The 22,198-nt window shown below is 51.1% G+C and overlaps 7 protein-coding genes across 7 annotated transcripts, besides 2 other annotated features; 1 reads left to right on the top strand and 6 right to left on the bottom strand.

Annotated features, from left to right (window-relative positions):
• Positions 1 to 263: 263 nt before the first annotated feature.
• bck1 (uncharacterized protein) lies at positions 264 to 5,106 on the bottom strand (the record flags this gene model as incomplete). The annotated part of the gene is made up of 2 exons (XM_022631683.1): positions 264 to 378; positions 437 to 5,106. The coding sequence occupies 2 exons, from the start codon at positions 5,104 to 5,106 to the stop codon at positions 264 to 266; spliced, it is 4,785 nt and encodes a 1,594-aa protein (XP_022488761.1).
• A 997-nt stretch (positions 5,107 to 6,103) lies between these two features.
• Positions 6,104 to 7,970, bottom strand: PENARI_c008G04681 (uncharacterized protein; the record flags this gene model as incomplete). Its single annotated transcript, XM_022631426.1, has 2 exons — positions 6,104 to 7,652; positions 7,708 to 7,970. The coding sequence occupies 2 exons, from the start codon at positions 7,968 to 7,970 to the stop codon at positions 6,104 to 6,106; spliced, it is 1,812 nt and encodes a 603-aa protein (XP_022488656.1).
• A 1,057-nt stretch (positions 7,971 to 9,027) lies between these two features.
• Positions 9,028 to 9,546, bottom strand: PENARI_c008G09887 (uncharacterized protein; the record flags this gene model as incomplete). The annotated part of the gene is made up of 2 exons (XM_022631601.1): positions 9,028 to 9,357; positions 9,463 to 9,546. 2 exons carry the CDS (start codon positions 9,544 to 9,546, stop codon positions 9,028 to 9,030), a joined length of 414 nt encoding a protein of 137 aa, XP_022488661.1.
• Positions 9,547 to 9,985: 439 nt separating this feature from the next.
• Positions 9,986 to 9,994: a sequence feature (Short protein (PENARI_c008G05661, OGE53323.1) was converted to a misc_feature.).
• A 144-nt stretch (positions 9,995 to 10,138) lies between these two features.
• Positions 10,139 to 10,144: a sequence feature (Short protein (PENARI_c008G05661, OGE53323.1) was converted to a misc_feature.).
• A 664-nt stretch (positions 10,145 to 10,808) lies between these two features.
• rna14 (cleavage polyadenylation factor subunit RNA14) lies at positions 10,809 to 14,000 on the bottom strand (the record flags this gene model as incomplete). The annotated part of the gene is made up of 4 exons (XM_022631609.1): positions 10,809 to 11,539; positions 11,591 to 12,590; positions 12,644 to 13,075; positions 13,128 to 14,000. 4 exons carry the CDS (start codon positions 13,998 to 14,000, stop codon positions 10,809 to 10,811), a joined length of 3,036 nt encoding a protein of 1,011 aa, XP_022488456.1.
• Positions 14,001 to 14,422: 422 nt separating this feature from the next.
• asf1 (nucleosome assembly factor ASF1) lies at positions 14,423 to 15,449 on the top strand (the record flags this gene model as incomplete). The annotated part of the gene is made up of 4 exons (XM_022631373.1): positions 14,423 to 14,531; positions 14,591 to 14,630; positions 14,684 to 14,992; positions 15,071 to 15,449. 4 exons carry the CDS (start codon positions 14,423 to 14,425, stop codon positions 15,447 to 15,449), a joined length of 837 nt encoding a protein of 278 aa, XP_022488751.1.
• Positions 15,450 to 16,326: 877 nt separating this feature from the next.
• On the bottom strand, positions 16,327 to 19,655 carry PENARI_c008G00903 (uncharacterized protein; the record flags this gene model as incomplete). Its single annotated transcript, XM_022631295.1, has 7 exons — positions 16,327 to 16,352; positions 16,432 to 16,716; positions 16,767 to 16,888; positions 16,939 to 17,494; positions 17,548 to 19,122; positions 19,175 to 19,514; positions 19,569 to 19,655. 7 exons carry the CDS (start codon positions 19,653 to 19,655, stop codon positions 16,327 to 16,329), a joined length of 2,991 nt encoding a protein of 996 aa, XP_022488569.1.
• Positions 19,656 to 20,041: 386 nt separating this feature from the next.
• On the bottom strand, positions 20,042 to 21,143 carry PENARI_c008G01093 (phosphotransferase family protein; the record flags this gene model as incomplete). Its single annotated transcript, XM_022631303.1, has 2 exons — positions 20,042 to 20,168; positions 20,230 to 21,143. The coding sequence occupies 2 exons, from the start codon at positions 21,141 to 21,143 to the stop codon at positions 20,042 to 20,044; spliced, it is 1,041 nt and encodes a 346-aa protein (XP_022488676.1).
• Between the last annotated feature and the right edge of the window lie 1,055 nt (positions 21,144 to 22,198).

Below are 22,198 nucleotides of genomic sequence, written 5' to 3'. Positions count from 1 at the left end.
GCTGCTCTTCCAGGTTACTGATGTATATATATAGTACAGCAGCTCGTAAAGGAAATATCCAGTATCCCAAATTCATGTCATGATCCACAGGCAAAGTGTGTATGTACAGCTGACTGGGAAGCCCCAGAAACCATCTAGTATCGCTTCAAAACTAAAAGACAGGGATGGGGTATGTACGATCCAAAGAAAGGACGAAATCCAAGACTCAAAAACCAATCGAAAAAGCCCGGCTCACGCTAAGGAGAAAGAAAAGAATAAACACCTCAGACGCGAATCTTAGCGTACAACGCCGTGTCCAGGAAGTTATAGTTTGGATCGGATTCACAGAAGGGGTGGCGTGTGAGCAGAGTTCCGGCAGTAGGACGTTCAGCCGAGTCGCTGGATAAAACGTTAGCTATGATCGACAGCAGCGAAGGGTAGAAGGAGTTGGACATACATTGTAAAGCAGTCATACATGAACGCAAGAGCCGCCGGACTAATGTTCAGAGACACATCCTCTGGAATAGGAGGAGCCTGACTCAGACTTCCGAGCTTGAAGATGGCACCGATGGCCTCCTCCTTGCTCCACGGTCTTCGGCCAGCGAACATCTCCAATACCACACAGCCAAGAGACCAGATATCGACCTTGGCACTGTATCCCTGGCCTTGGGACTGGATGACTTCGGGAGCCATCCAGAAGACAGAACCCTGCATTGAGTTTGTCGAGTCGTTGCCGTAGATATCATCTGTTTTCTTGGAAATACCGAAATCAGAAATCTTGCAGGTTCCATCGAGATCCAAGAGGATATTGTCTGCTTTCAGGTCTCGGTGGAGGATTCCCTTGTCGTGCAGGTAAGCCAAACCACTTAGTGTTTGCTGCGTGAGCGATTTCACAACACTCTCCTCGAACTTGCCGTGTTTGCGAAGACAACTTCCAATGGATCCACCAGAAATATACTCTAGGTAGATAGAGATGGAGAATTCGCCACGCTCGCAACCGAGATATTGCACGATGTTGGGATGTTCAAGGTGCTGCATGGTGTCGATTTCCTGATCCAATGCAGCGACCATTTCCTTGACTTTGTCTTTGTCTGTCCCCGCAATGCGGGGATTGATCTCGACCAATTTCACCGCCAAAACTTCACCATTGTCCGCGTTCATGCCTAGGTATACTCGGCCGTAGGTGCCCTTGCCGATAAGTTGACCGCGGATGATACGGAAAGTGGGCTGTCGCTGAGGAACAGAACCAGCATTCGATGCGACTTGGTTACTGTTCTGCGGAATGGGATCGAGCTGGCTGATCCGACTACCAGGTCGAGGCCTGATTTGCATGATCTTGGCGCCGAACATCTTTGTGCTCTTCCGGCGTAGAAGATCACCTGACTTTTGAGGACCAGCAGCGCTAACACTCTTCGTTCGGTTTGCTCCCTGGGCCACTTGACGAATAGACTTCATACGAGACAGACCACCGCCGCCACCACCACGTGCGATATTGCGCCGAGCAACAATACTAGCGTCCGGTGGTCTGACGGTAGCTGCATCAGATCCATAGGGATTGTTAGAAAGGGGAGTGGGATGCGGTATAGGCTGCGGGGTTTCCTTCTTTTCGTTGAAACTTGCATCATGCTCAGCATTAGTGACCTTGGGGGTGGGTGATGGAGGCTCATCCAAATAAGGAGCATCAAGATCAACGTCAGGGAAGAAGTCGTCAAGCTTGTCAATAACGCCTTCGACAGCAGGTCTGCTAGCCCAGACATCTCGGGCAAAAGAATCCCGACGAGGCAGCCTGTCATCTTCAGGCGACACGGGTTCGTAAGGGGTGGCAGAGAACGGTTCCCTGCCATCCGATGCATCTCCAGAACTGGGACCGGCCGTGCTGGGAGACTTGAAACGAACAGATAGTCCCTTGCTGAGCCGGTCTCCAGTTTTTAATGTGAGAGACGGCCTCTCTGACTTTCTGTCAGGCTCTGGTTCCGTTTCCTGTTCCTCCTGGGTTCTTGAAGGTCGGACTTGGAAAAGACCATCGTCTGAATCGTCGTCCGAATCATCTTCTGGCTGGGGAGTTCGCTGGAAGGACACTTGATTTTCTTCAAAGTCGAACTCCGGTCCAAAGGACTTGCGGGATTGCAATGTAGGCCTCGATGGACCGTCAATATCAGACTTTTCAGACGGTTGATTGGCGAACGATACTTCGGGCTGAGAATTCCTCGAGGAAGAGGGTCGCGAGTCTAATGGATGGTTAACAAAGAAACAAGAATCAAGGGCGTGGTACCCACCCAAAGTTGTTTTGCTTGACACTGTTCCAGCAGAGTCAAGTGTCCCAGGCCGATCCGACTCTGAGCCTACGCTATCCCCATTGGTAGGCGAAGATGGAGCCACCGAAGGCAATGGAGTGCCAATGGCACTTGTAATACGGCCAACACTGGCAATTGCAGCCCCAAGGCCGTGTGTTTGGACATCTGGCCGGGTTCGAGGGCGCTCACTAGGCCTTCTGCTGAGATAGCTAACCTCGCTAGGTCTTCTACTGAGGGAGTTGACCTTAGTGAGGGTGTTGGATTCAACCGGTGCCATTGGCGGCTTGCGAAGTGGCACAAGCGACTCTCCCTTCTTTTCATCGTAAGGCGAAATGCGAGGACTGTCGAAATCAATGACTTCGTTACGCCTGTAGCCAGTATCACCATAGGCATTGGCCTTTTGTTGAGACAGCGGCGCCTTGGAGAGGAAATATTGCTTTTGTTTTCGTTCAACTTCACGAAGATGTTCCTCATGGCGGGCGAGTAGATCGGCTTTCTCAGAATCTAGTCCCTGGTTCGGACCTGGAGTGGTTTCCGCAGGAGAGGTCTTCACTGGAGCTTTGATCGTGGTCTGCCGAGAGGCAAAGGATGGAGAGCTTGGCATAGCATGGTGCGGTGAAATGCGATTCAGGGCGTCTTCGTCTAGTGGCTTCCTGTGAACCTGGTGGTGCGTTGCGGTTGGAGACAAGCTCTGCTTGTCGGCGAACGAAACACCCAGGCCATCGACCCGAGGAGTAGTAGGAGGATGAATAGGTCCCCGCACAAACAGCTTGAGGGAACCATATTGGTCCGACTTGCTGCGGCGTGAGTGCGTGAGATTCGCATCGCTCAAAGGATTCTCGTGCTCAGTCTGGCCAGGCTCTGTGAGGAAAATCTGAGCACTGGTCCAGTCAGAGATTGCCATGTTTCGACAGATCTCAGCGCGGAGGTTCTCAACTGATTCCATGTCGGAGATATCAACCAGGCGGAAGTTCAATCCATCCACGGTCACAAAAGCCCATTTTTTGGTCTTTGTTGTACCCGTAGTTGGACGCTCGCCAACGGACAAATCACTAGAGTTATACCCAGGCTTTGAGTAGGGGAGGTAAGCCCCATAAGGACGAGTCTCTGGACTGGTAGTTGGCGATGAGTCGTCTTGCTGCTGCTCAGGAGATGGGTGACTGGAGTCATTGGGTCTTGTTTTCTTCTTGAGGAAACCCAAGAAGCCTTTACTGTGGTCTCTATACGAAGAAGGGGTATCTCCACTCCATTGGCGAGAATAGGCATCTTGTGGAGAGGGGCGCGCGCCTTCTTGGCCTTGTCTGCCATAGTACCGGGACGTGGAGCCCCTCCCAACACCTGGAATGGAGTCGGTGCTGTTCCCCCGAGAGTGGTCATATTTCAGGGATAAGTCCCCAGTAGATGATGTTGGATGTTGCGTATAAGCGGGTGTCACATGTGGCAAGGCTGGACTACCACTTTTCGGGCTACCCTCATGGGGTCGAAGGGTACCACCATGGATTGTACCACTTTCACTACCAATCGAAGGGCTCTGGCGTCGATGCTCGCCGATTCCAGCCAGGGCATTGCGCGAATAGTCAGATCGCAGCCAGGTTGGAGACTCGCGTGCGGGAGAGTCATATCTCGGCGAATCGTGAGCAGTAGGAACCGGCATCGTTACCGAACGCTGTCCAGCCAGCTTTTGGTTCTGATTGGCGGCTTGCAGCGCAGTGAGATGTTCCGGGCTCACATCGTTAGTACCAGCGATGGGACCAGCAGAACGCGGTTCGGGGAAATGATTAGAAAAGCACCCTAAACTACTATCAGGGAAAGCATTCGGCTGTGTCGGCTGCAAAGGCGTAGAAACCGTATCTTGCGAGCCATCGTGAATTTGACGAATCAGTTTGCGCATGCGCTTGCCTTCGTCTCGTTCACGGCCAGGATCCCATTTTGTACCATTTCGGCCACACTCTTTGGCCAACTGAGGATAAACCACCTGATGCATTTTGCCCAGGTTGCCTCGGCCGCCAGAGCCGTGGCCAAGCTCGAGGAAGTCGGCTCCTTGGAGTTCCAAAGACTTGAAAGTTTCCTGCCAGTCATTGGAGAAACCGTTTCTAGCGAGCCAAATGAGCACTCGCTCCAGCGGCCACTGAATCGCAGCCTCGCTGTGCGACAAACCGCCCAACGACGCACCGCTCGGGTTGTGGCGATGGCTTGACGACTTGACAATCTCACCAGCCTGGGGCTGGGAGCTGTCGTTGGATGTCAGTTCGTGAATGTTACCGTGAAGACCGAAAGATTGGGGAGCAGTGCGAGCCCCGGGAGTTTGGGGGAGGCTAGGGTCTAGTTTGTATGGAGCTTGTGTGTTGATAAGCTCATGCGGTTGGTTCATACCCAACCGTTGTCTTTCGGCCGTGGCGGAGTGCGAATACGGGTCATATTGAGCTCTTCCATGAGTGTCAAAGAGCCCCGGGATGCCGACTCCAATTGTGTCGTTGCCGGGTATGTAGGTGGCGGACGTCAACGGTTGGGACTCATTGGGAGGGCGCGGCGGGATTATCGATAACGGAGCCGGTGGGCGGCCATACGCTAGATGGTGGTTTTGTGCAGGGCCAGCAAGTGGAGGGGGCGGGGGTGGTGGGAAGCCTGGGGTCAGCGCCTGTCTGCCCCAGTTTTGCTGCTGCTGCCACCCTGTAGGAACTCCGTACGCTGTCGCTGGGGTATATGTCGACCCCGGAGGCGGTCCGGGGGGAGGAGGCGGTACAACTTGGCGAGGCGGAGGCGGAGGTAGGTTCATGGGATGTGTTTGGGATGAAGGCGGGGGCCCTGGGATATACTGCTGTCGTCCGTCCATTGTGAAGGCCAAAGCCAGCCCTGGCGCGTAATCTTCTGCAGGGTGGTTTGTCCTGCTGTCTCGGCTGCGACACCGAGGGGGTGCGGATGGAGGTCTTGTCGGGGTCGTTTAGATATGATCATCCACACATCATGCGATCAGGAAATAGTCAAGCAGCCGGGATTCAAAATTGAATCTTGACGATGGTCAAAGCAGGAACCAGGGGATGCAAAATCAAGTGTCCGATCCGGCTGACATTTGACATGTTTCGGCGTCCCCGAAACTATCGCGCCCGAAATTGCAGACCAGACCGAGATCGCGAGGGGGCTGGGTGACAGGTCGGGATAGTTGCAAGACAGAAGATATTAGGTCGCCAACGTTGCCCGCTTATCTTCAGATACCAGCCGAGAACCTTTCGTTGATCAGAATGAGCAAGCGGAAGCGACAGAAACCACTCCTTGCGTCGACCTTCTCGAACACGAATCCGCGAATGGAACTGGAATGCTCAGAGAAAGATATCTAACTGAACATTGACATGGATGATCGTCACGTGGCCCCGCTTGAGTGGAGTCTGCAGATACTGTATGTTTTCCGACTACCTACAGCCCTGGAGCACTTACATCCCCTGTCTTCACCCCGGCCTGAAATCTCCCCAAGTTTCACTCTGAGGGAACTAGCGTCGGTAGCGCGTACTTTCAATGGCCCTTCTTTGATTCATCTTCTGCATTGCTTTAAGGTGTTTCCGTCGAGATCTTCTTTGTCCATACGCTATTCTTGGAGTTTCCAATTTCCTCTTAGATTATAACGTCAGGTCTTGAACATATATTGCATTTGGTGAGCCTCAGATGCATGAGAAATTAATGCGCTACTAATTGACGGAAATCCAAATCGTGAGTATTATTTTCGAGTCGTAATCATCCCCGGTTGACATATCAAATGCCACATTTGTACATAGCCAAAAGCCCAGGCCCAAGCATAACCATAAACATTGCAAGCAAAAAGGAACACATGTCTATACCTAGAGCACAGTACCCTTGTTTTGCTCCTTGTCAACACGGTAGTTTTTCCACATACCGATAGCAGGGATCGCAAGCACGAGAACGGCGGTCGCGGAAATACATCCATACTTCTGATTGTAGCCATAAGCGTAGTTGATAGCCTCGCGGATCTCTGTACCTGGAATGTAGTTCATCTGGACAAGGTATCCACCGCTAAAGATGGTCGACGCCTGGTGCTTGGCACTCTCAGGCAGGGCATCCCGCAGTGCCTGGGGGAAGGTATTGGCATAGATGGCAGCGGCGACGGCGTAGCCGATAGCACCTCCCAAGTTCGAGAACAGAGAGACCAGGGAAATCATCATGGGGATGCCCTCGCGATCGGAGGCGCACATGACGGCCATTTGTTCACCAATGACCATCATACCACCGGCGAAAGAAATGAAGATCTGGCACATGATCACATATCCAATGTCGCCATCGGAACCACGGAAGTGAATCATAAGGCCGGCTCCCAGGGTCATCAAGGGCAGAGCGAAGAAGAGACAGGTGTACTTGAACTCCTTGACATAGCGGATCCAGAGACCAAAGATCGGCGACCAGAAGCAGGAGCCGACGGTGTAGATGGAAGTCATGTAGCCAGTCATGGTCACGTCGAGGTTGTACACCACCATGACGAAGTAATAGTAGTACAGATCCCACGAGTAGAAGCTGAAGTAGAGAATAGCCGACAGAGCGCAGGCACCAAAGACGGTGCGGTCTCTGAAGAGCTGGTAAGGAATAAAGTGAGTGCGAGCGAACCACTTCTCCCAAGCAGCAAAGACGAAGAATAGACAGAAACCAATGACCAAGGGGGCAATGAAAGCGGCTTCCCTGTACTGGGCGCGGCCGTAGTTGGCCAAGCTGAACGGCAGGAGAAAGAGGATGAAGGCCGCCATAAGGATGAGAGCTCCAATAATGTCGAACTCGTGTATGTAGTGCACAATCGACTGCATGATAGTCCGGCCACTTGAGGGACGCTGCAGTACGCCCATCTTGCGAGCCTTGATCTCATAATACTTAAAGACACCTGCCAGAGGCAGGAACACAAACGGCTGGATAATGGCAAAGGCGCCGTAGGCCCAGCGCCAGTTGGCGGTCTTCAGGAAACTGGCAGCGGCCAACGAACCAGTGAACGCGGTGCAGATGAATGGGGTGGAGGCAAAGGCAAAGGCGAATGCACGGTTGCGCATGCCCGAGGTATCAGCGATGAAGATGTCCAGAATGACGTAGATCGCATCATATCCAACCCAATACAGAACGTAGCCGGCAGCGTAGCTGTTGGCATTGTTGCAAGATGCGAGAATGATAATACCGAGAAGGTACACAGCAGTGAAGATCACCAAAGCCTCAGCGCGTCCCCACAGAGTCAAGATCTTTCCAACGGGGAGCTTGAGCACTCCACCGACGATGCTCGCCAGGATGCTGGCAGTACTGACTTGCGAGGCATTCTTGAAGTTGGAGTAGGCATAGTAAAGAACGTTGTTGCCAATGGCAGAGTGCAATGCTAGCATGAAGAAGCAGACCCAGATCCTATAGATGACGATGTTAAGATGACATGTAGAGGTCTAGGGCTTTGCGTACTCACCAGGCATAGGTCGCATAAACAGCCTTCTTGCCCCAGACGAGAGCAACAGCCTCGGCTTTGCGCACACCGGCGGCAGCACCGGCAGTAATTTCATCAGGGTGTTCCTGAATCTCCTTCTCCGCACGAGCCAGGTTGCTCAGGTCACTATCGACCCTGTTTTGTTCGACATTGGCCTCATTCTTGGTCTCGGCCTCCTGGGTGGGACGCAGGTCCTCGACAACGGTATGGTCCCTCCGACCACGAGTCAGGTTGATGACACCCATTATAAGGGTGGTCGTGGAGGAACAGAAGAGAGAGAGAGAGAGAGAGAGAGTGTGTGTGTGTGTAAGAAGAAAGAAAGAGGGTGGGACCACTATTTCTACATGGGACCAAGTGTTGAAATTTACTTCCAGCTCCCTAATTAATTCGGCACTAAACCCAGTATAGCCCGGTAGTCCTTAAAAGGGACCGAGGAACCGGATCAGATAAGTTCAGCTCGAAAGGTCCAGATGGCTGATTGGACTACAGCAGCGAACGGATCCCCATCGCCAAGTCTGGCTGTCGGTAAACTTTGGCTAAGCAAATTACTTTGGCGGGCGGCAGACTTTTCTCTATACATTGTTTGTAAATTTATGTACATCGGCTCCAAAGAGTCGGTGCTCAGATGCAGATAGAATTGTAGACGGCTATTGTAGACTGACTGCAGACAAACATTGACGCATGCCTATAAGTTATGCCTAATCGGCGCACAAGCACGTTTTTCGGCTACCCCGGTAGAGAATACAACCACTTTCCGCGCCAAGGGCACTCTTGCCTTGGCCAGATACCAGGGAATCCACCCGAAATCGGCGACCCTGTACTCGGGCTCTGAAGACAGTAAGACAGTAACATGCTATGTGTACTGTAGAAGATTGAATTCCATTGTTCTTCGGATCCATGGATCTTATCAGATGATCAAAAATTATCAGATCACAGAATTATCAGATCAGAGAATTATCAGATCACTTGCTTAACTTTGGCTCATGTGACTATCTTCTACTTCTTCGGTACCTCAGAACTTTAGGATATGCTGATTTGCATTTTCGCCTGGGGCTTAAGCCACAGCCTCGCCCTAGCGTGAGCAGACTTACGTTCTCATTTGACTCTCCTTCCCCACTTGTGGCTCTAGTCAATGTCGGCTTGCGTTTTCCCGGTACATTGCCATGGATTCGGCGCATTTCCCCTTCTCTTTGTGTTCATATTTTCCAGAAAGGCGTTCCGAGACAAGTTCGCCTGAACGAAAGTGGGGAACAAAAACTCTGGCGTCAGATCTGATAACCTCAATCGTGGACTTTAGAACTTCTAGTGGGTTGCAGAAAGATATTGATCGAGTTGTTGCACACCTTCGTCCCAGGTAGAGGCTCGCGTTTCCAGACCAGTCCTCTTGCATTGCACAATCAGAAATTTGTTGGCTCGCTGTTGTGCAGACGGATACTGGTACGTATGCAAATCTGAAAACCCCAACTGCCCCGCTTGGCTGGTATGACGGTCTTGGGGGCGTGTCACATAGCCCTGTTGGACGGGGAATTGCCATGTAAGGATGATGTTCCAGACACCATACAGGACACTCTCGGGTCCAGCCCGAGTAACGCGGCTGATCTCTCGCTGAATGGCGGGAATATCGAAATAATTCTGATAATATTGACATCAGTGACCCTCTCCAACGTTCGTGAATATGTCAATCGTGATTCGGATCTCCGGCGGCAGTCGCGCAAGCGATTGTCTCAGTAATTCTACCATGATTTCCGGTTCTTTTGTTGCTAAAGCCTGTGTGATATCGCTCTTTGTCGGATACTTTCGTACAGCAAGTGTATTCAACATTGCTAAGAAAGGGGTATAAAGCCGGAGGTCTAATAAGCGCTCAATGAGCGCTCAGTGATTGTGATTAGGTGCTCACTGATCGCTCACTGATTACTCAGACTGATCAGAGGCTAATGCTGCTATGTGTAGTTATTTATGATAGAGCTCTGCTTCACTCCGAATCAATCAATTAATTGACCCATGAATCCGGTATATTGTATTCATTTACTGGTATATTGTGTGCTTATTTACTAGGCCATTGTATCTTTATTCTTAGCCTACTATGTATTCATTTAACAGCCCATTGTATTAACATCCTTATTGATAGAGCAGTAAACAATATGCCCAGGCATAGTTTGAATAGTGTTCAATAGTAAAAGTACGAGTGAATAATATGTCGATAGGTATATAAGATAACTGCAAGGTCGAGTTTCAATACTTCTTCTCAGACGTTTTCAACATGACTTTGGTAAGTCAAAGATTCCACTTGGGCATTTACGAGATTTCGGATTATAGCCGAACATCCGCTTACCGTGCCCATGCCACCAGACTCTGCGAACCATCTGTGTAAAGTCACACACTGACCCACTTCATGCAGTCTCCGCACCTCTAGCTATGAATAGTGATGCTTATTGTCTGGCTAGACGGAACGTACAGTCGTTAAAGGGTGTTCAGTGAAAATTTCCGCAGGCCCAACGCTTGTCTGGGGGCTATCCTTGGGACTAACTACGCCAAGTATAGAGGTAATTCTCTCAGTGCGAAGCCAATTGAAGAACATTGTCTCGTTTACCACTACAGTGAATGATCAGAGCTACTAGTTACTCATGGAAAGCTTGTACTCTTGCCAAGCATCAGATACGAAGTGCCTAATATGTTACGGAAACGGAAATTAAACTGGGAAATTATCTGCATTGCTTCGAGATTGTACAATAAAGAAACGGGGTAAACCCCAACCAGCAAGTAAATGTTGAGAAAGGGAGCCCTATTCGAAAGAATGCCAGATAGATCGACGCCGATGGAAGATGCAATGGGGGCCCCAAACAACCGTGTGAGCCCTGACCATATTTCATGAAATGCCCATCAAAAACAGGGGCTGGGTCATCAATGTCAAAGACAATCGGGATATTTTGAGCGCCTGGAAATGGAAGATATTGCAGAGCAGGTATCGAGAGATTGTACACAGAAATGGAAATTATGGCGGTCCCCGTACGGGACGGAAAATGGTAGCCGGGAACTCAACGGTAGGAACCTACGGCCATGTTAGCAAATCTGTTTGGAAACAATCAGAGGACGGATAGACTACCATTGTAATTCATGCCTCCATTCGGGGTTTGACCAGGCCCGCGGGGATTTTGCGGGATTTGAAGCTGGGCGATGTTGCTAGGGAGATCAATGCGACGAAGAAGATCAATCATCTTGTCAGCAGAAAGCCGGGAAATATTGTATGAAGATGCGGGAGGCATGATGCTCAGCAAGTTCACTACCTCACGAGGCAGAGGGGCTGGAGAGCCTTGGGCCTTGTATGAAGTGTTTTGGCCGTTCAACTGCTGCACTCGCTTGCTTTGGTCGAGGCGCCGAGCTTGGGCGCTCCTCATTGGGGACTCGGCGCGAATGAACTTTCGTGGGCGGTTTGAGTCATCATCGAAATCGTCGACGGGGTACGGTCTCTTTGGGGAATTAAGAGAGGGCTCCAAGTACCGTGGCATAGGAGACTCGTGGAAGTCCAAGGTGCCACCGGGAACAGTGGTCCTAGGCCGGGTCTGAGATGGCGACAGAATGAGACGCACGGCGGTGGGATCAAAGGAGGGGATAGAGTAACGATGGGCGAACTGTTCCAAGGCAGGATCCTCGGGGTATAGCTCGCGCATACGTTTCTCCAAGTTGACCACTTGAGTGAGATCGCCGTAGCGGGATTCATACCCGTGCAGGAAGGAAAAGATAGGCTTGGCCTTGTGAACATTCTCAGGAACCGATGTCAGTTTCCTCACGGTTGTTTCAAAAACGGCGCGGGCATCTTAGGCGTCGGTTAGCAATTTCTCTTAGAATGGTGCGGGGATTAACTTACTGGTAACATCGTTGATGTCGAGAAGATGCTTCAAGTACTCGAGCGCGAAGTTCTCATCCTCGGGGAACAGCTTTGCACCTCTCTCAAAGATTTTTGTAGCAGCGGGATCCTTGTAGCAATGGTACTCCATGAGAGCACTGGCGATATAAACATCGCTGGTGATCCGACCACGCTTTCGGGCTTCCGCAAAGACTTGCCGAGAGCCAGCCAATTCTCCAGGCTTGCCTTTGCCCTGGATGCGACGAATAGAACGCATGAGTGAGATCCATGCGAAGGAGACAGTCTTGGAGAGAATATTGATCTGGATGGAATGGGCTTTGCGAACAGCCTCAATCTGAGCTGTCTTGGCTGCTTCTCTTTCCTTTGTTTCCGGGTCGTCTTCCTCCTCGTTCCCGTTCTGAGTATGGCTCTCGGCATTCTGTGGGGCAAATGACTCTTCGATGCGAGCGACATCTTGGGATTCCCGAGTGCGGGCCTTGTTGATCAATTCATAGAGCGTGTCAAGAAGCTTGTCGTAAGGCTCCCGGACCTTGGCTGCTCGTTTGGCGGGGTCTTGATCGGCGTCAGTCACCATTTCCAAGCGGTCCGCGCGCTTGAAGGTTAGCAGACAGCTTTCTGGATTTGCATCGATGCCCTGTTTCAAGAAATCGATGCCTTCGGTTTCCATCTCGTTCGAAAAACAAAACTCGGCTGCGTCGAACCAAATTTCGGGCAAGAAGCTCAATGCCATGAGTGCTTGCTTGTAGACGTAGACCACGCGTGCTTTGAAAGCAGGAAGATCGTCCTCCTTGAGTACCAATGGGTCCTCTTTCTCCCATGCTATCCAACGCTTCCAGATCTCGGCCTGCGTCGAGAACTCAAAGTCGCCTTCAGAGCCTGGGACTGGGGGCAACCGAGGAAGCGAAGTACGGACCAAGTCGCGGGTGATATTCTGCAACTCGATGTGTGAGCTGCGCGCTGTCATGTAGGATGGCGACTGCTCTTGCAAGTATCTCCGACCCTGGTGGTGACAGTTAGTAAAGGCTAGTTGAACTGTGAGGAGGAGTGGCTTACCGTAAGCTTGTTCAAACCCATCTCGAATTGATCATACTCCTTCCAGAGAGTATTGACGGCCTGCGTTGGGACGGCAATGGCTCGCTGGTAAGCTTTCCGCAAAATATCCATCTTTTGCTGATCCTGCCACCCAGATCCACCGACGGTACCGGGCCCCGAACGAATAAACTCGATGTAGTCTGTCCAGATGTTTCCGCAGTCCTTGTCCATACCAACGTATTGAATAGCCAGGTCGTAAGCCGATGAGATGACGGCGCGCGCCTGTCCAGAGGTATCCGTAGTCAAAGGATTACGGCGACGGACGTAGTCCAGATAAACAGACCAGAGATTGACGCTGGGGATTGTCAGAAGCGTCCGATTGAAAAGTTGCTCCAGGCGGAAGAGTTCATTAAGTTCGGATTCCATGACAGCATACGCCACCCATTGATCAGCCTGGTATGATATTAGCAACATTGCACCTTAAGGAAGGGAAACTCAAGCTTACCGCCATGGGGAAAACCTTCAAAAAGTGTTCGTAGGTCTCACGGGCACTGTCCAGTCTGTTGCGGCTCCTGTGCTCGGCAATTAACTCCAACCACGCGGGAATATCACCTCGGGGATCCTCTTCAATTCGGTCTTGCAGGATCCCCACACGGTCATGGGGAAGACGACCCTTGGCAGAGGGAGAGTCAGGTACAGGGGTAGGATCAGTACTGGTCTGCATGTTTGTAGCCTGCACGTCCTGCGCAGTCCAGTGAGATTGGCCAAAAACAGAAGAAGGATCAATATTAGGGACATGAGCAGGAGAATAAGAACTATTGAGATCTGGCCCACTGATAGGACCTTGCGCAGCTTGCGATGATACATCCGGGGAAGTGTTTTGAATTGCATTTCCTGAACTGGGATCTTCAGACATGGTCACAGTCATATCATTTGCGTTCTCATCTCCAAGTACAGCTGGTGGCTCATAGTCCGCATCACCCTTGTCATCCTCATCATTGTCAACCTCAAATCCCCCGGTCGTTGTGGTCTGGGGTTCGGCCGCGTCACCGGATGGTGGAACGGGCGTTGACGTCTGAGACTCATCACGTGAGGGGTTCTGGGAAGGATCAAGAGCGTCGCCTGTCTGGCTAGCGTCCATGTCTGTAGCATCGGTGGGATTGGGGGTGTTATCATCCGTGGGAGTTGCGTCAGTGGGGGCATCGTGAGCCTGCATATGGTCGGGTACGGCAGTTGGGTAGTCATCTCCTAATGTCTGCGACGGGTCGTAATCATCTGAATCAGAGTTATCGCCCTCCTGCAGCTCGGCGGGGGCCGAGTCGGTCATGGTCTCGGACTGCTGAGCTTGGAAAAAAGCGGCTTCGGCTTCATCGTCCATGACGGGCGATTGCGAAAAGAGAAGCTGGAGAAGTTAGAAGTTAGAAGTTGCAAAGGTCAAGGCGCGAAGTGAGGTCAAATCAAATGAGGACCAAGACTCCGGAGGCTTTGCGACACAGCCACTGGAGAAGCTCAGCCGCAAGAAGGGAAGAGTTGAGGTTGCCCCGGTAGTGAGTCACGTGCGGGCGGTGAGCGCGATGCGAGGGACGCGAAGGCGCGTCGATCGTGGGCTCCTCGCATTGAGAGGGGCCGTCGAGAGTTAACTCCCTTTGCATTCCTGTGGACCTCTGTGTTTGTTTCCCTTCTTATTTCTCTTCCTTTATAATTCTTATTTGACATCTTCCTCCCCCTTGTCTATACCTTTCACTTCTTCCCAATCTTCTCATCCTCTCCCAACTACGTACATACACATATCTTATCACAATGTCCGTCGTCTCCCTTCTCGGGGTGAAAATCCTCAACAACCCGGCCGCCTTCACCGACTCTTATCGATTCGAAATCACCTTCGAGTGCTTGGAACAGCTCCAGAAAGGTGAGTAAAAAGTGACTCTCCTCTTTCGAGGTCAAATATTCTAACACACCCCTGCTTAGATCTCGAATGGAAGCTCACCTACGTCGGTTCCGCCACTTCGTAAGTCCACCCTACTTATCCTCGGTCAATCCACCAGATTCTGACTTCAACAGCTCCGAGTATGACCAAGAACTCGACTCCCTCCTCGTCGGTCCCATCCCGGTCGGAGTGAACAAATTCATCTTCGAAGCCGATGCGCCTGATGTCAATCGCATCCCCAGTTCGGAGATGTTGGGCGTCACTGTCATCCTCCTCACTTGCAGCTACGATGGCAGAGAGTTCGTTCGCGTTGGTTACTACGTTAACAACGAGTACGACAACGAAGAGCTAGCAACCGACCCGCCTTCGAAGCCCATTATCGAGCGAATTCGCCGCAATGTCCTCGCTGAGAAGCCCCGTGTGACTCGCTTTGCTATCAAATGGTATGACTCCTTGTTTTATTTTATTTTTTATTTTTTGTTTTGTTTTGTTTATAGGGCATTAATTGACGTGGTTTCTAGGGATACCGAGGATTCTGCCCCCGCTGAGTACCCGCCTGACCAGCCTGAGGCCGATGGCCAGGCCGACGATAGTGGTACCTACGGTGCTGAGGAGCGTGAACTCGAGGCTGCTCTCCTCAAGGAACTCGAAGAGTCGAACAAGCCCGCTGAGGGCGAGGACCACGAGATGGAAGGCGCTGACGCCCCTGCTGGCAAGGAGGATGAAGAGGAAGAGGCCTCCGATGCTGAGAGTGAGGATCTGGAAGCTGAGAGTGATGACGATGAGGATGACCTCGATGAAGAGGAGGGTGGTGATGGCGATGAGGATGTTGAGATGGGCGATGACTCCGAGCAGAAGGCTGCTCATCCGGCCCATCAGCCTGAGGTTATGGCGCACTAGATCATGGTGTGCCGATGATTCGAACACGCATTTCTTTTATTTTCTTCTTATTTTTAAATGCTCTTTGACGACAGCCAGAACGCAACGTTTACGACCCAAGGACTGATTCTCCCCCATACTTCTCGAAAAATGGGAATTGATTATAGTCTATGAACTAGAATTTACATATTTCTGAACTTCAAGCGAGTGCCGATCAGACATTCAAATTCCTTTGCTCTGATACCTGTAAAATTGAAGGAATTGCGACGAGTCGACCATTCATTGTAATGCATCCCTCCCATTCCATGCCTCTTACGATGCATTCACCCTGCAAGCCTACCAGGTGGCAACAATGAATCCCTCCGACCTGCCAAATGAAGTCATAAAAGTGTACGATGGATTCTAGATCAACATGGAGAATGTTCGGACTGCCATTCTATACGCCGAGCTATTCGCCAAAATGGAGCCCTAGACTAGCTACTATCTATCCCCTTCCGTAGCAACGTAGAACTAGTGGAAGCTGTCTCACTTAGTGGCCTTTTAGACATTGTTAGGCAATCCCCCTTTCACATACCTTCAATAACATATTTGCAGGTTCTTGATCACATTGGCCCGAAATTGAAGAGACGAATACGGAGTACTTACGGCTTTATATCATCTAGGGTCCGTGTTGTACTACTGTAGAGCACAGCACCCAGCTCGGGCTAGCTCGGGACTGAGTATACAGCAACAAGAAATGCACCATGTAAACCCAGGTTAAAATTGTGAAAAAGTGATCTATCACATCCCAGGAATATTGACCCAACCACCCTTGGGCGGTAGAAAAACAAGAAACAAACAAAACATATCCATACTGTATGCATACTAATCAAACCATTGAACCCAGAAGGAGGACAAACTAAAGTCCAAACTTCGAACCAAGTGCTACAAGAAGACCGGTCAGCATCGATCATGCAAGGGGGTGAGCACTCGGGCCCGCGCGCCCCATCAGAGATCGACTTACCGCCAAAGACAGCCTTCCTCTTTTGTGACTGTACGTATTTGCCAACGTCGCTAGCGAAGTTGCTGCTGTTCTCCTCGAGCCTGTCCATACTGTCTCCGACAATCCCTAGTCGCTCTGTGCGTTCTTGGACTTGACGGGACATGTAAGACCAATAGCCTTCTTGACTGCCGCTCTGTTCGGGTGGCGGTGCGGCGCGTCCTTCTCTTAGGGCTTGTCGGCGTTCTTGGTCTTCGTGCTTCATTTGTTCGATCATTCGCTTCGACGGTGGTCGGTCTGGGCCGCCGACTGGTGTTGATGTTAGGTGTTGTAAGCGTTCTTTGACGGGGGTCACTTACTCAATATATCCATGTCCGCTGGGGAGACATATTGTGTCCCGGAGATCCATTGGATGTTGGTAATGGTAGGACGCTGAGGGAGAACAGCCTCAGGGTTGTAAAGACGGTCTTTTGAGGGGTGTCTGCGATGGGTATTAGCATATCATCTGGTAAACCCATTGGAAATACGTACAGTTTGTTTCCAGCTCCCCAGACATTAAACAGACCGAGTTCCGAAGGACCAACCCATGTCATGATATTTCCAGTTGGGGTAATGCATGCTTCTGAAAGACGTCTCATGTCCGCAATATGACTGAACTTGGTGCATCCAATATCTCGGAGGCCAGGAATTGAAAATGCGCGGGCATTCCCATCACCAAATAGGCCTACCAAGCTGTAGCCCCGTCCCTCAGTTTTGACGACCGCTGCCGAGTCACAAATATAGTCTTCCCATGCTTTATGGGCACCCTTCGATGTCGGGGGCTTGAAGATTCGGCAGCCACCGGTAGTCACAGCAATTACAACGCCATTGACCTTGGTGCCGCTTCTCAAACTGCCAACCACACTTGGTGTAGCCAAAGCAAGACCGCCTGAGTCTGCATCAATGGGATTGATGTTGATCACTTTGTCATCAACCGCTGATGCTCCAGCGAAAGCAGCTGTGTAGGTGCCATTGGAGCTGGGAAGAATCTTGAAGGTTGCCACATTACCTCGGCTCGTGCCGACAAAGCAGCATATGCTGGAGTAGTCTATATTGCGATTAGCACTTAGCTTGAACAAAATGATTTAGTTTGGTCTTTACCTTCACCTTCCAGGGTCATCACACCAAACTCAATATTAGTGGGCCATTCAGGATGGATATCCTCCGAGCCACGGCTCTTGCGGACGAAGCTGCTCCGCTTCGGTGCTTTGATGAAATCGGACAGATGCGCCGTGTGAATAACTGCTGGGCCTCGCAGGTCAATGATCACTAGGCCACCACCTTCGAAACCGGCGGCCACGAATCCTACTTGGCCATGCTTCAGTGCGGTCACTGAACCCTGTTGCATATCCAACATAGTAAGAGGAAGTAGTCCTGTCTTAAGGCCTGGGTCTGTCCGCTGGGTGATCGGAGTCAACCTCCCGGGCCCCTGGTTGGCACCAGGGGGTTCTTCATGGCCATATGAGGGGTTATTGCCCCATCGGAAGATAGCAAGCTCTCCGGTCTTGAGACCAATAGACATCTCGCCCGTTCCGCTCGCAAGAGACATTTCTGTCACTTCGATGTTGTTAACTCGGCCGATAGCCCGGGCAAGATCAACTTGAATTACATCGCCGTTTTCAATTTCGTCGTCATGTCCACAATCCCAAACACGAACGGTACCGTCTGCATGAGCCGTCGAAACGACATTGCGGTTTTCAAAGCGCTTGAGAGGGTTCTTTGCTTCCGCACCGCCCATTGCGAATTTAGGGCCCTGCAAGCGACGTTCTTTCAGACCGAGCCACACAGATCGGTCGACGGGAGTAAGCACTGCTTTATTCACAAACGGATGAACGAGAGTAAGGAAGGGGTGAAGCATGTTGGTTGGGGTAATTGCGTGTCCACTGGGGAAACTCAGGGTAACAAGTTCGCCCGAGGACAGCACAGCAAGAAGCGCGATCGGATCTTGAGCACCATTAAAGTAAGGCGATGCTCGAGGAATAAGACAAAATTCGACAACTTTAGCCCCTGGTGGAACAGCAAGCTTCATCTCTCGCCGTGGGCGCTCAAAGTAGCTAGATAGAATCTGCCATGAAGAGGTCTGATAGTTGGGAGTTGGGCCCATGTCCAAGAAAACGAGACCTTTGCTCTGCTCACCAACTGGCCGACCACCAGCCACCAACAGGCCAGTATCATCCGGGTTTTCTTTGGCACACCAAGCTACCTTTGTTATCGGCTCCCTGGGCCCAGGAACCTCTCCCGGCGAACCAGGTCTGGCAGCATCAGGGTTGTCAACATTGGGTGTTTGGACCGTTCGAGCGTGAAGTTTGCGGCCGTCCTTCGTATCCCACAGTACCAAACTTGAATCCTCATGGACTGTGAGAATGAAGATACCATTCGGGTGCCAAATCGCGTTGGTCAACTTCGGTCTGCGCACGTCGCTAGACGGCATTGAATCTCCACCCGGGGCCCTAGGAGGGATCTCGTAGACAAAGAACTTTTGCGCAATATTCTGCTTGAATGTGAATGTTACCGCTCCCTCCGGGTATCCCACTAGGATCTTGCCGATGTCTCGTGTGGAAAATGCCAACGATACAACCGGGGAGAACCGCGCGCGAGGGTTGCGTTCCAACCACAAGTTCGGGATTTTGAAAGGTGTCATTGATTCTCGGTCCAGATCGTATGCAATAATGTCACCTGTTCCGAGGTCAGTCATTGCGGCTCTATTGATCACTGGCAGTAAACAAACCATTCGACAAGCCGATAAACGCATAGTCCAAGCTTGGGTCCGTTAACAAGGCCGTCGCTTGGCCTGGGGGCGCATAGGACACGACCATGCGCCCAGTCTCCAAAGAATAAACGCTGATTTCATTCTTGGAGTCAAGGCTCACGAGCTTGCTAGCGCAGAATTGGAGAAACCGCGCGGACGCCTTGCGCGGGAATTCAAAGACCACCGACACCCGCCGTTGCCCAAAGACATAGATCTGCCCGCTTCCGAACTGGGTATCACTGGTACCAATGGCGAGGAGCGATTGAACAGGATCGTATGCGATAGCACTGATCTGTGAGTTCACACCACACCGAGCGAACTGCAAATTGCGGTGTCAGTAAAAAAAGAGGATGCCTGGGATGCCAAGACGTACGTCGTCCAGGAGGAACAAATCTGGGGACAACCCCTCAGACAGGTCCTTCTGGATACCGGCTTGCTTGCCTCGCAAGAACTGAGCCATGTGTGGGAGTATCCTGCGAGCTGGAGTGGCAGGTTATCAGAAGGAAGAAGTCAAAAAGTGTGGAGAGGGACGGACAGCTGACGCCATGCAGAAGCTAAACACGGATCTGCCCCGCTCCGCCCTATGAGCTCCGACACTCCGGCTACTTCCCTTTGTTCTGTTCTCATTGTTATACATGTAACTTATATGGCAATTGGACTGACTCGGGATGCTTTATTTGATCATATTTCTATACATTTGGGGACGACAAAACTCCGGATTCCATGCAAAACTATATATGGGCCCAGCTGAAACAAATCGCTTGAGAACAACAATCTATATCTCAATTTCCAAGGGTATCGCGACGAACATGCGAAGAACCAGTCAAAGCAGTTGCCACATTACACCTATTCAAGTCTCGCCATCTCCGCAATGGTGGTTGTCAATCGTCTCCGCGCGTCGAATTCGCTCGTCTCATCTCGGCTTCGATGAAATTGGAGAGTGATCTGGGAGACCAGCCGATAACATGCATACCTAATGATAACACGAAAGTTAGCACGATTGTCTTGAGTGAGATGGATTTCCAGAAACATACAGGACCAGCCGGACTTTTTCCTCCCTTGTTCGAAACGGTGACATTCCTGCCCCTTGCAAAACCGCCGGTGATGGGTTTGCAAAGATCTCTGCCATCAACACGTCACCCCAGAGGGCACTGCTAAAGCCCACAATTCCAGATACCTGCTCAGACTCCTCGTTCAACAATACATGGGAGGGCTGACCGAAGTCGACGACCACCAAACGTGGTAAGGTGACAAATTCGAGAGCAGGTGCCAGGCGACTTAGTTCGTTCCGAATCTCTACATAGGGAAGATGAATAAACGTGTCCTCGGCATCGCGAAGGATGCCTTCGAAGAGGGTACAAAAGGCCTCTCTCCAGGAGGGCCTTCCAGCCCCGTATGCCACTTGCTGCAGAGACCCAAACCCGGGTGCAGCATTTTGACCGATCGTGCTCGACAAGAAACCCAAGTGGCGGTCAACATCATCCCGTTTCTCGGGAGTGAGCTCGCTCTCCATCTCGAGCAAAGTCCTGCCTTTCATATACTGTCGAATCATATATGGAGATCCCCACACTCTGCCGTGGGGGTCATAATGGTAGAGCTGGGGGATACAAGGGTTTCCACTCTGACCAAGCAGGGCAAGGAATTGGGCCTCGGTTTCGAGAAATGATCTTTCACGTCGGAGAAGAGCCGTTCTTGATGATGGGGAGCCTTTTAGCAACAAACGAGCCCCGTTTGACAGTGCCAGGAGCCGTAACGTGTGAACATGACCTAGAATAGGATGCGAATGTTGCACGCTAACCGCAGAAGGGAAGAGCAGCGAGAGTACAGCATCCAGTCTATGGTGTTCATCTTCTTCGGTGACACGGGATTGCCGAAAAGTGCCCATACGGCTGTCCGTTCCCCCGAGGGATGGCATCGCAGACCATGTTTTCAAGTCAAGCTGTTGCATCTTGAACTGTTCTTATTAGGGTCATAGGGGAAATTGACCGAGATCGACAGACAGGGGAGAACAAAATTATGTATAAGCGAATCTGTGAAGTCTCATAAAATGAAAGGGAGCGGTCTGCCCCCGAGGAGATGTGTTGATATGCCAGGCACTGGGTTAAGCGTCATAAATCTCGGTTCAGGCTTCCAGAACAATACAAAGACCAGAAGATCCATAGGAAAGATCGTCTGGATATCCTGTCTGGGATCATCGGACCGCCATGGTTGCATCGCGCACGTAACATTCTGCTGAAGCAAAGTAGCCACGGACCTATTACCAGCGCCATAAGTTTACTAGGTTTACCCATGCGAGATACGGGCTTTCGCTTGTCAAGAGTCAAGCACATCCGAGGTTCAAACGCCAGCAGCGGAGCCTAATCTAGAGAATCTGTTTCGCTCAGAGGCACTATGCAAGCGATATGGAAATGAAGCGAAGCCCGACTCGCCTAACCATCCCCGTCTTAGAAAAGCGGCTATCCGAGCACCGCCACCCGCCCAATCACAACTGCGCCTTGCCGAATGTCCCCGTGGTGGATCGCCGGGATCAGAGAACTTTGAGAAACTTCCATTTGTTCTTCGTTAATTCTTTCTTTTTTCTTTTTTTCGATAAGTTCCTTACTTGTCTTTGGATGTATTTAGTGTTGTATACTCTGCCTATGCCCTATCCGTTACAATACATCGCTTGAGGTGTCTTCATATACTCTAGGCTCCTATGTTCTACACGGTACGGAGTATATGCGCGAGGATTCCCTAAATGCAAGTCATTCGGCCTCGTACTCCTAACGTGCTCGGGCCCCTTGGATCCGCAGGTAGCTCCCAGCTCCCAAGTCGTTTCAGATTCAAAACTCTTCGGCTATAATACTTTCCTTTGATTTCATTGCGTCCCTGGTAGACATGGCAATGCCCCGCGCGGGACGGCTTGTGGCTGCATGAACTTGGTGGCAGTTCTAGTTGAACTCTAGGCATCTTAATTGCACACACTTGGATCCTGGCGTCACTGACGAAGTCCTTTGCATCATG

This window comes from Penicillium arizonense, assembly GCF_001773325.1.
Source record: "Penicillium arizonense strain CBS 141311 chromosome Unknown PENARI_contig008, whole genome shotgun sequence".
Lineage (NCBI taxonomy): Eukaryota > Fungi > Ascomycota > Eurotiomycetes > Eurotiales > Aspergillaceae > Penicillium > Penicillium arizonense.
Note: the sequence above shows the minus strand (reverse complement) of the source record. Positions and strands in the feature narration are given on the sequence as shown.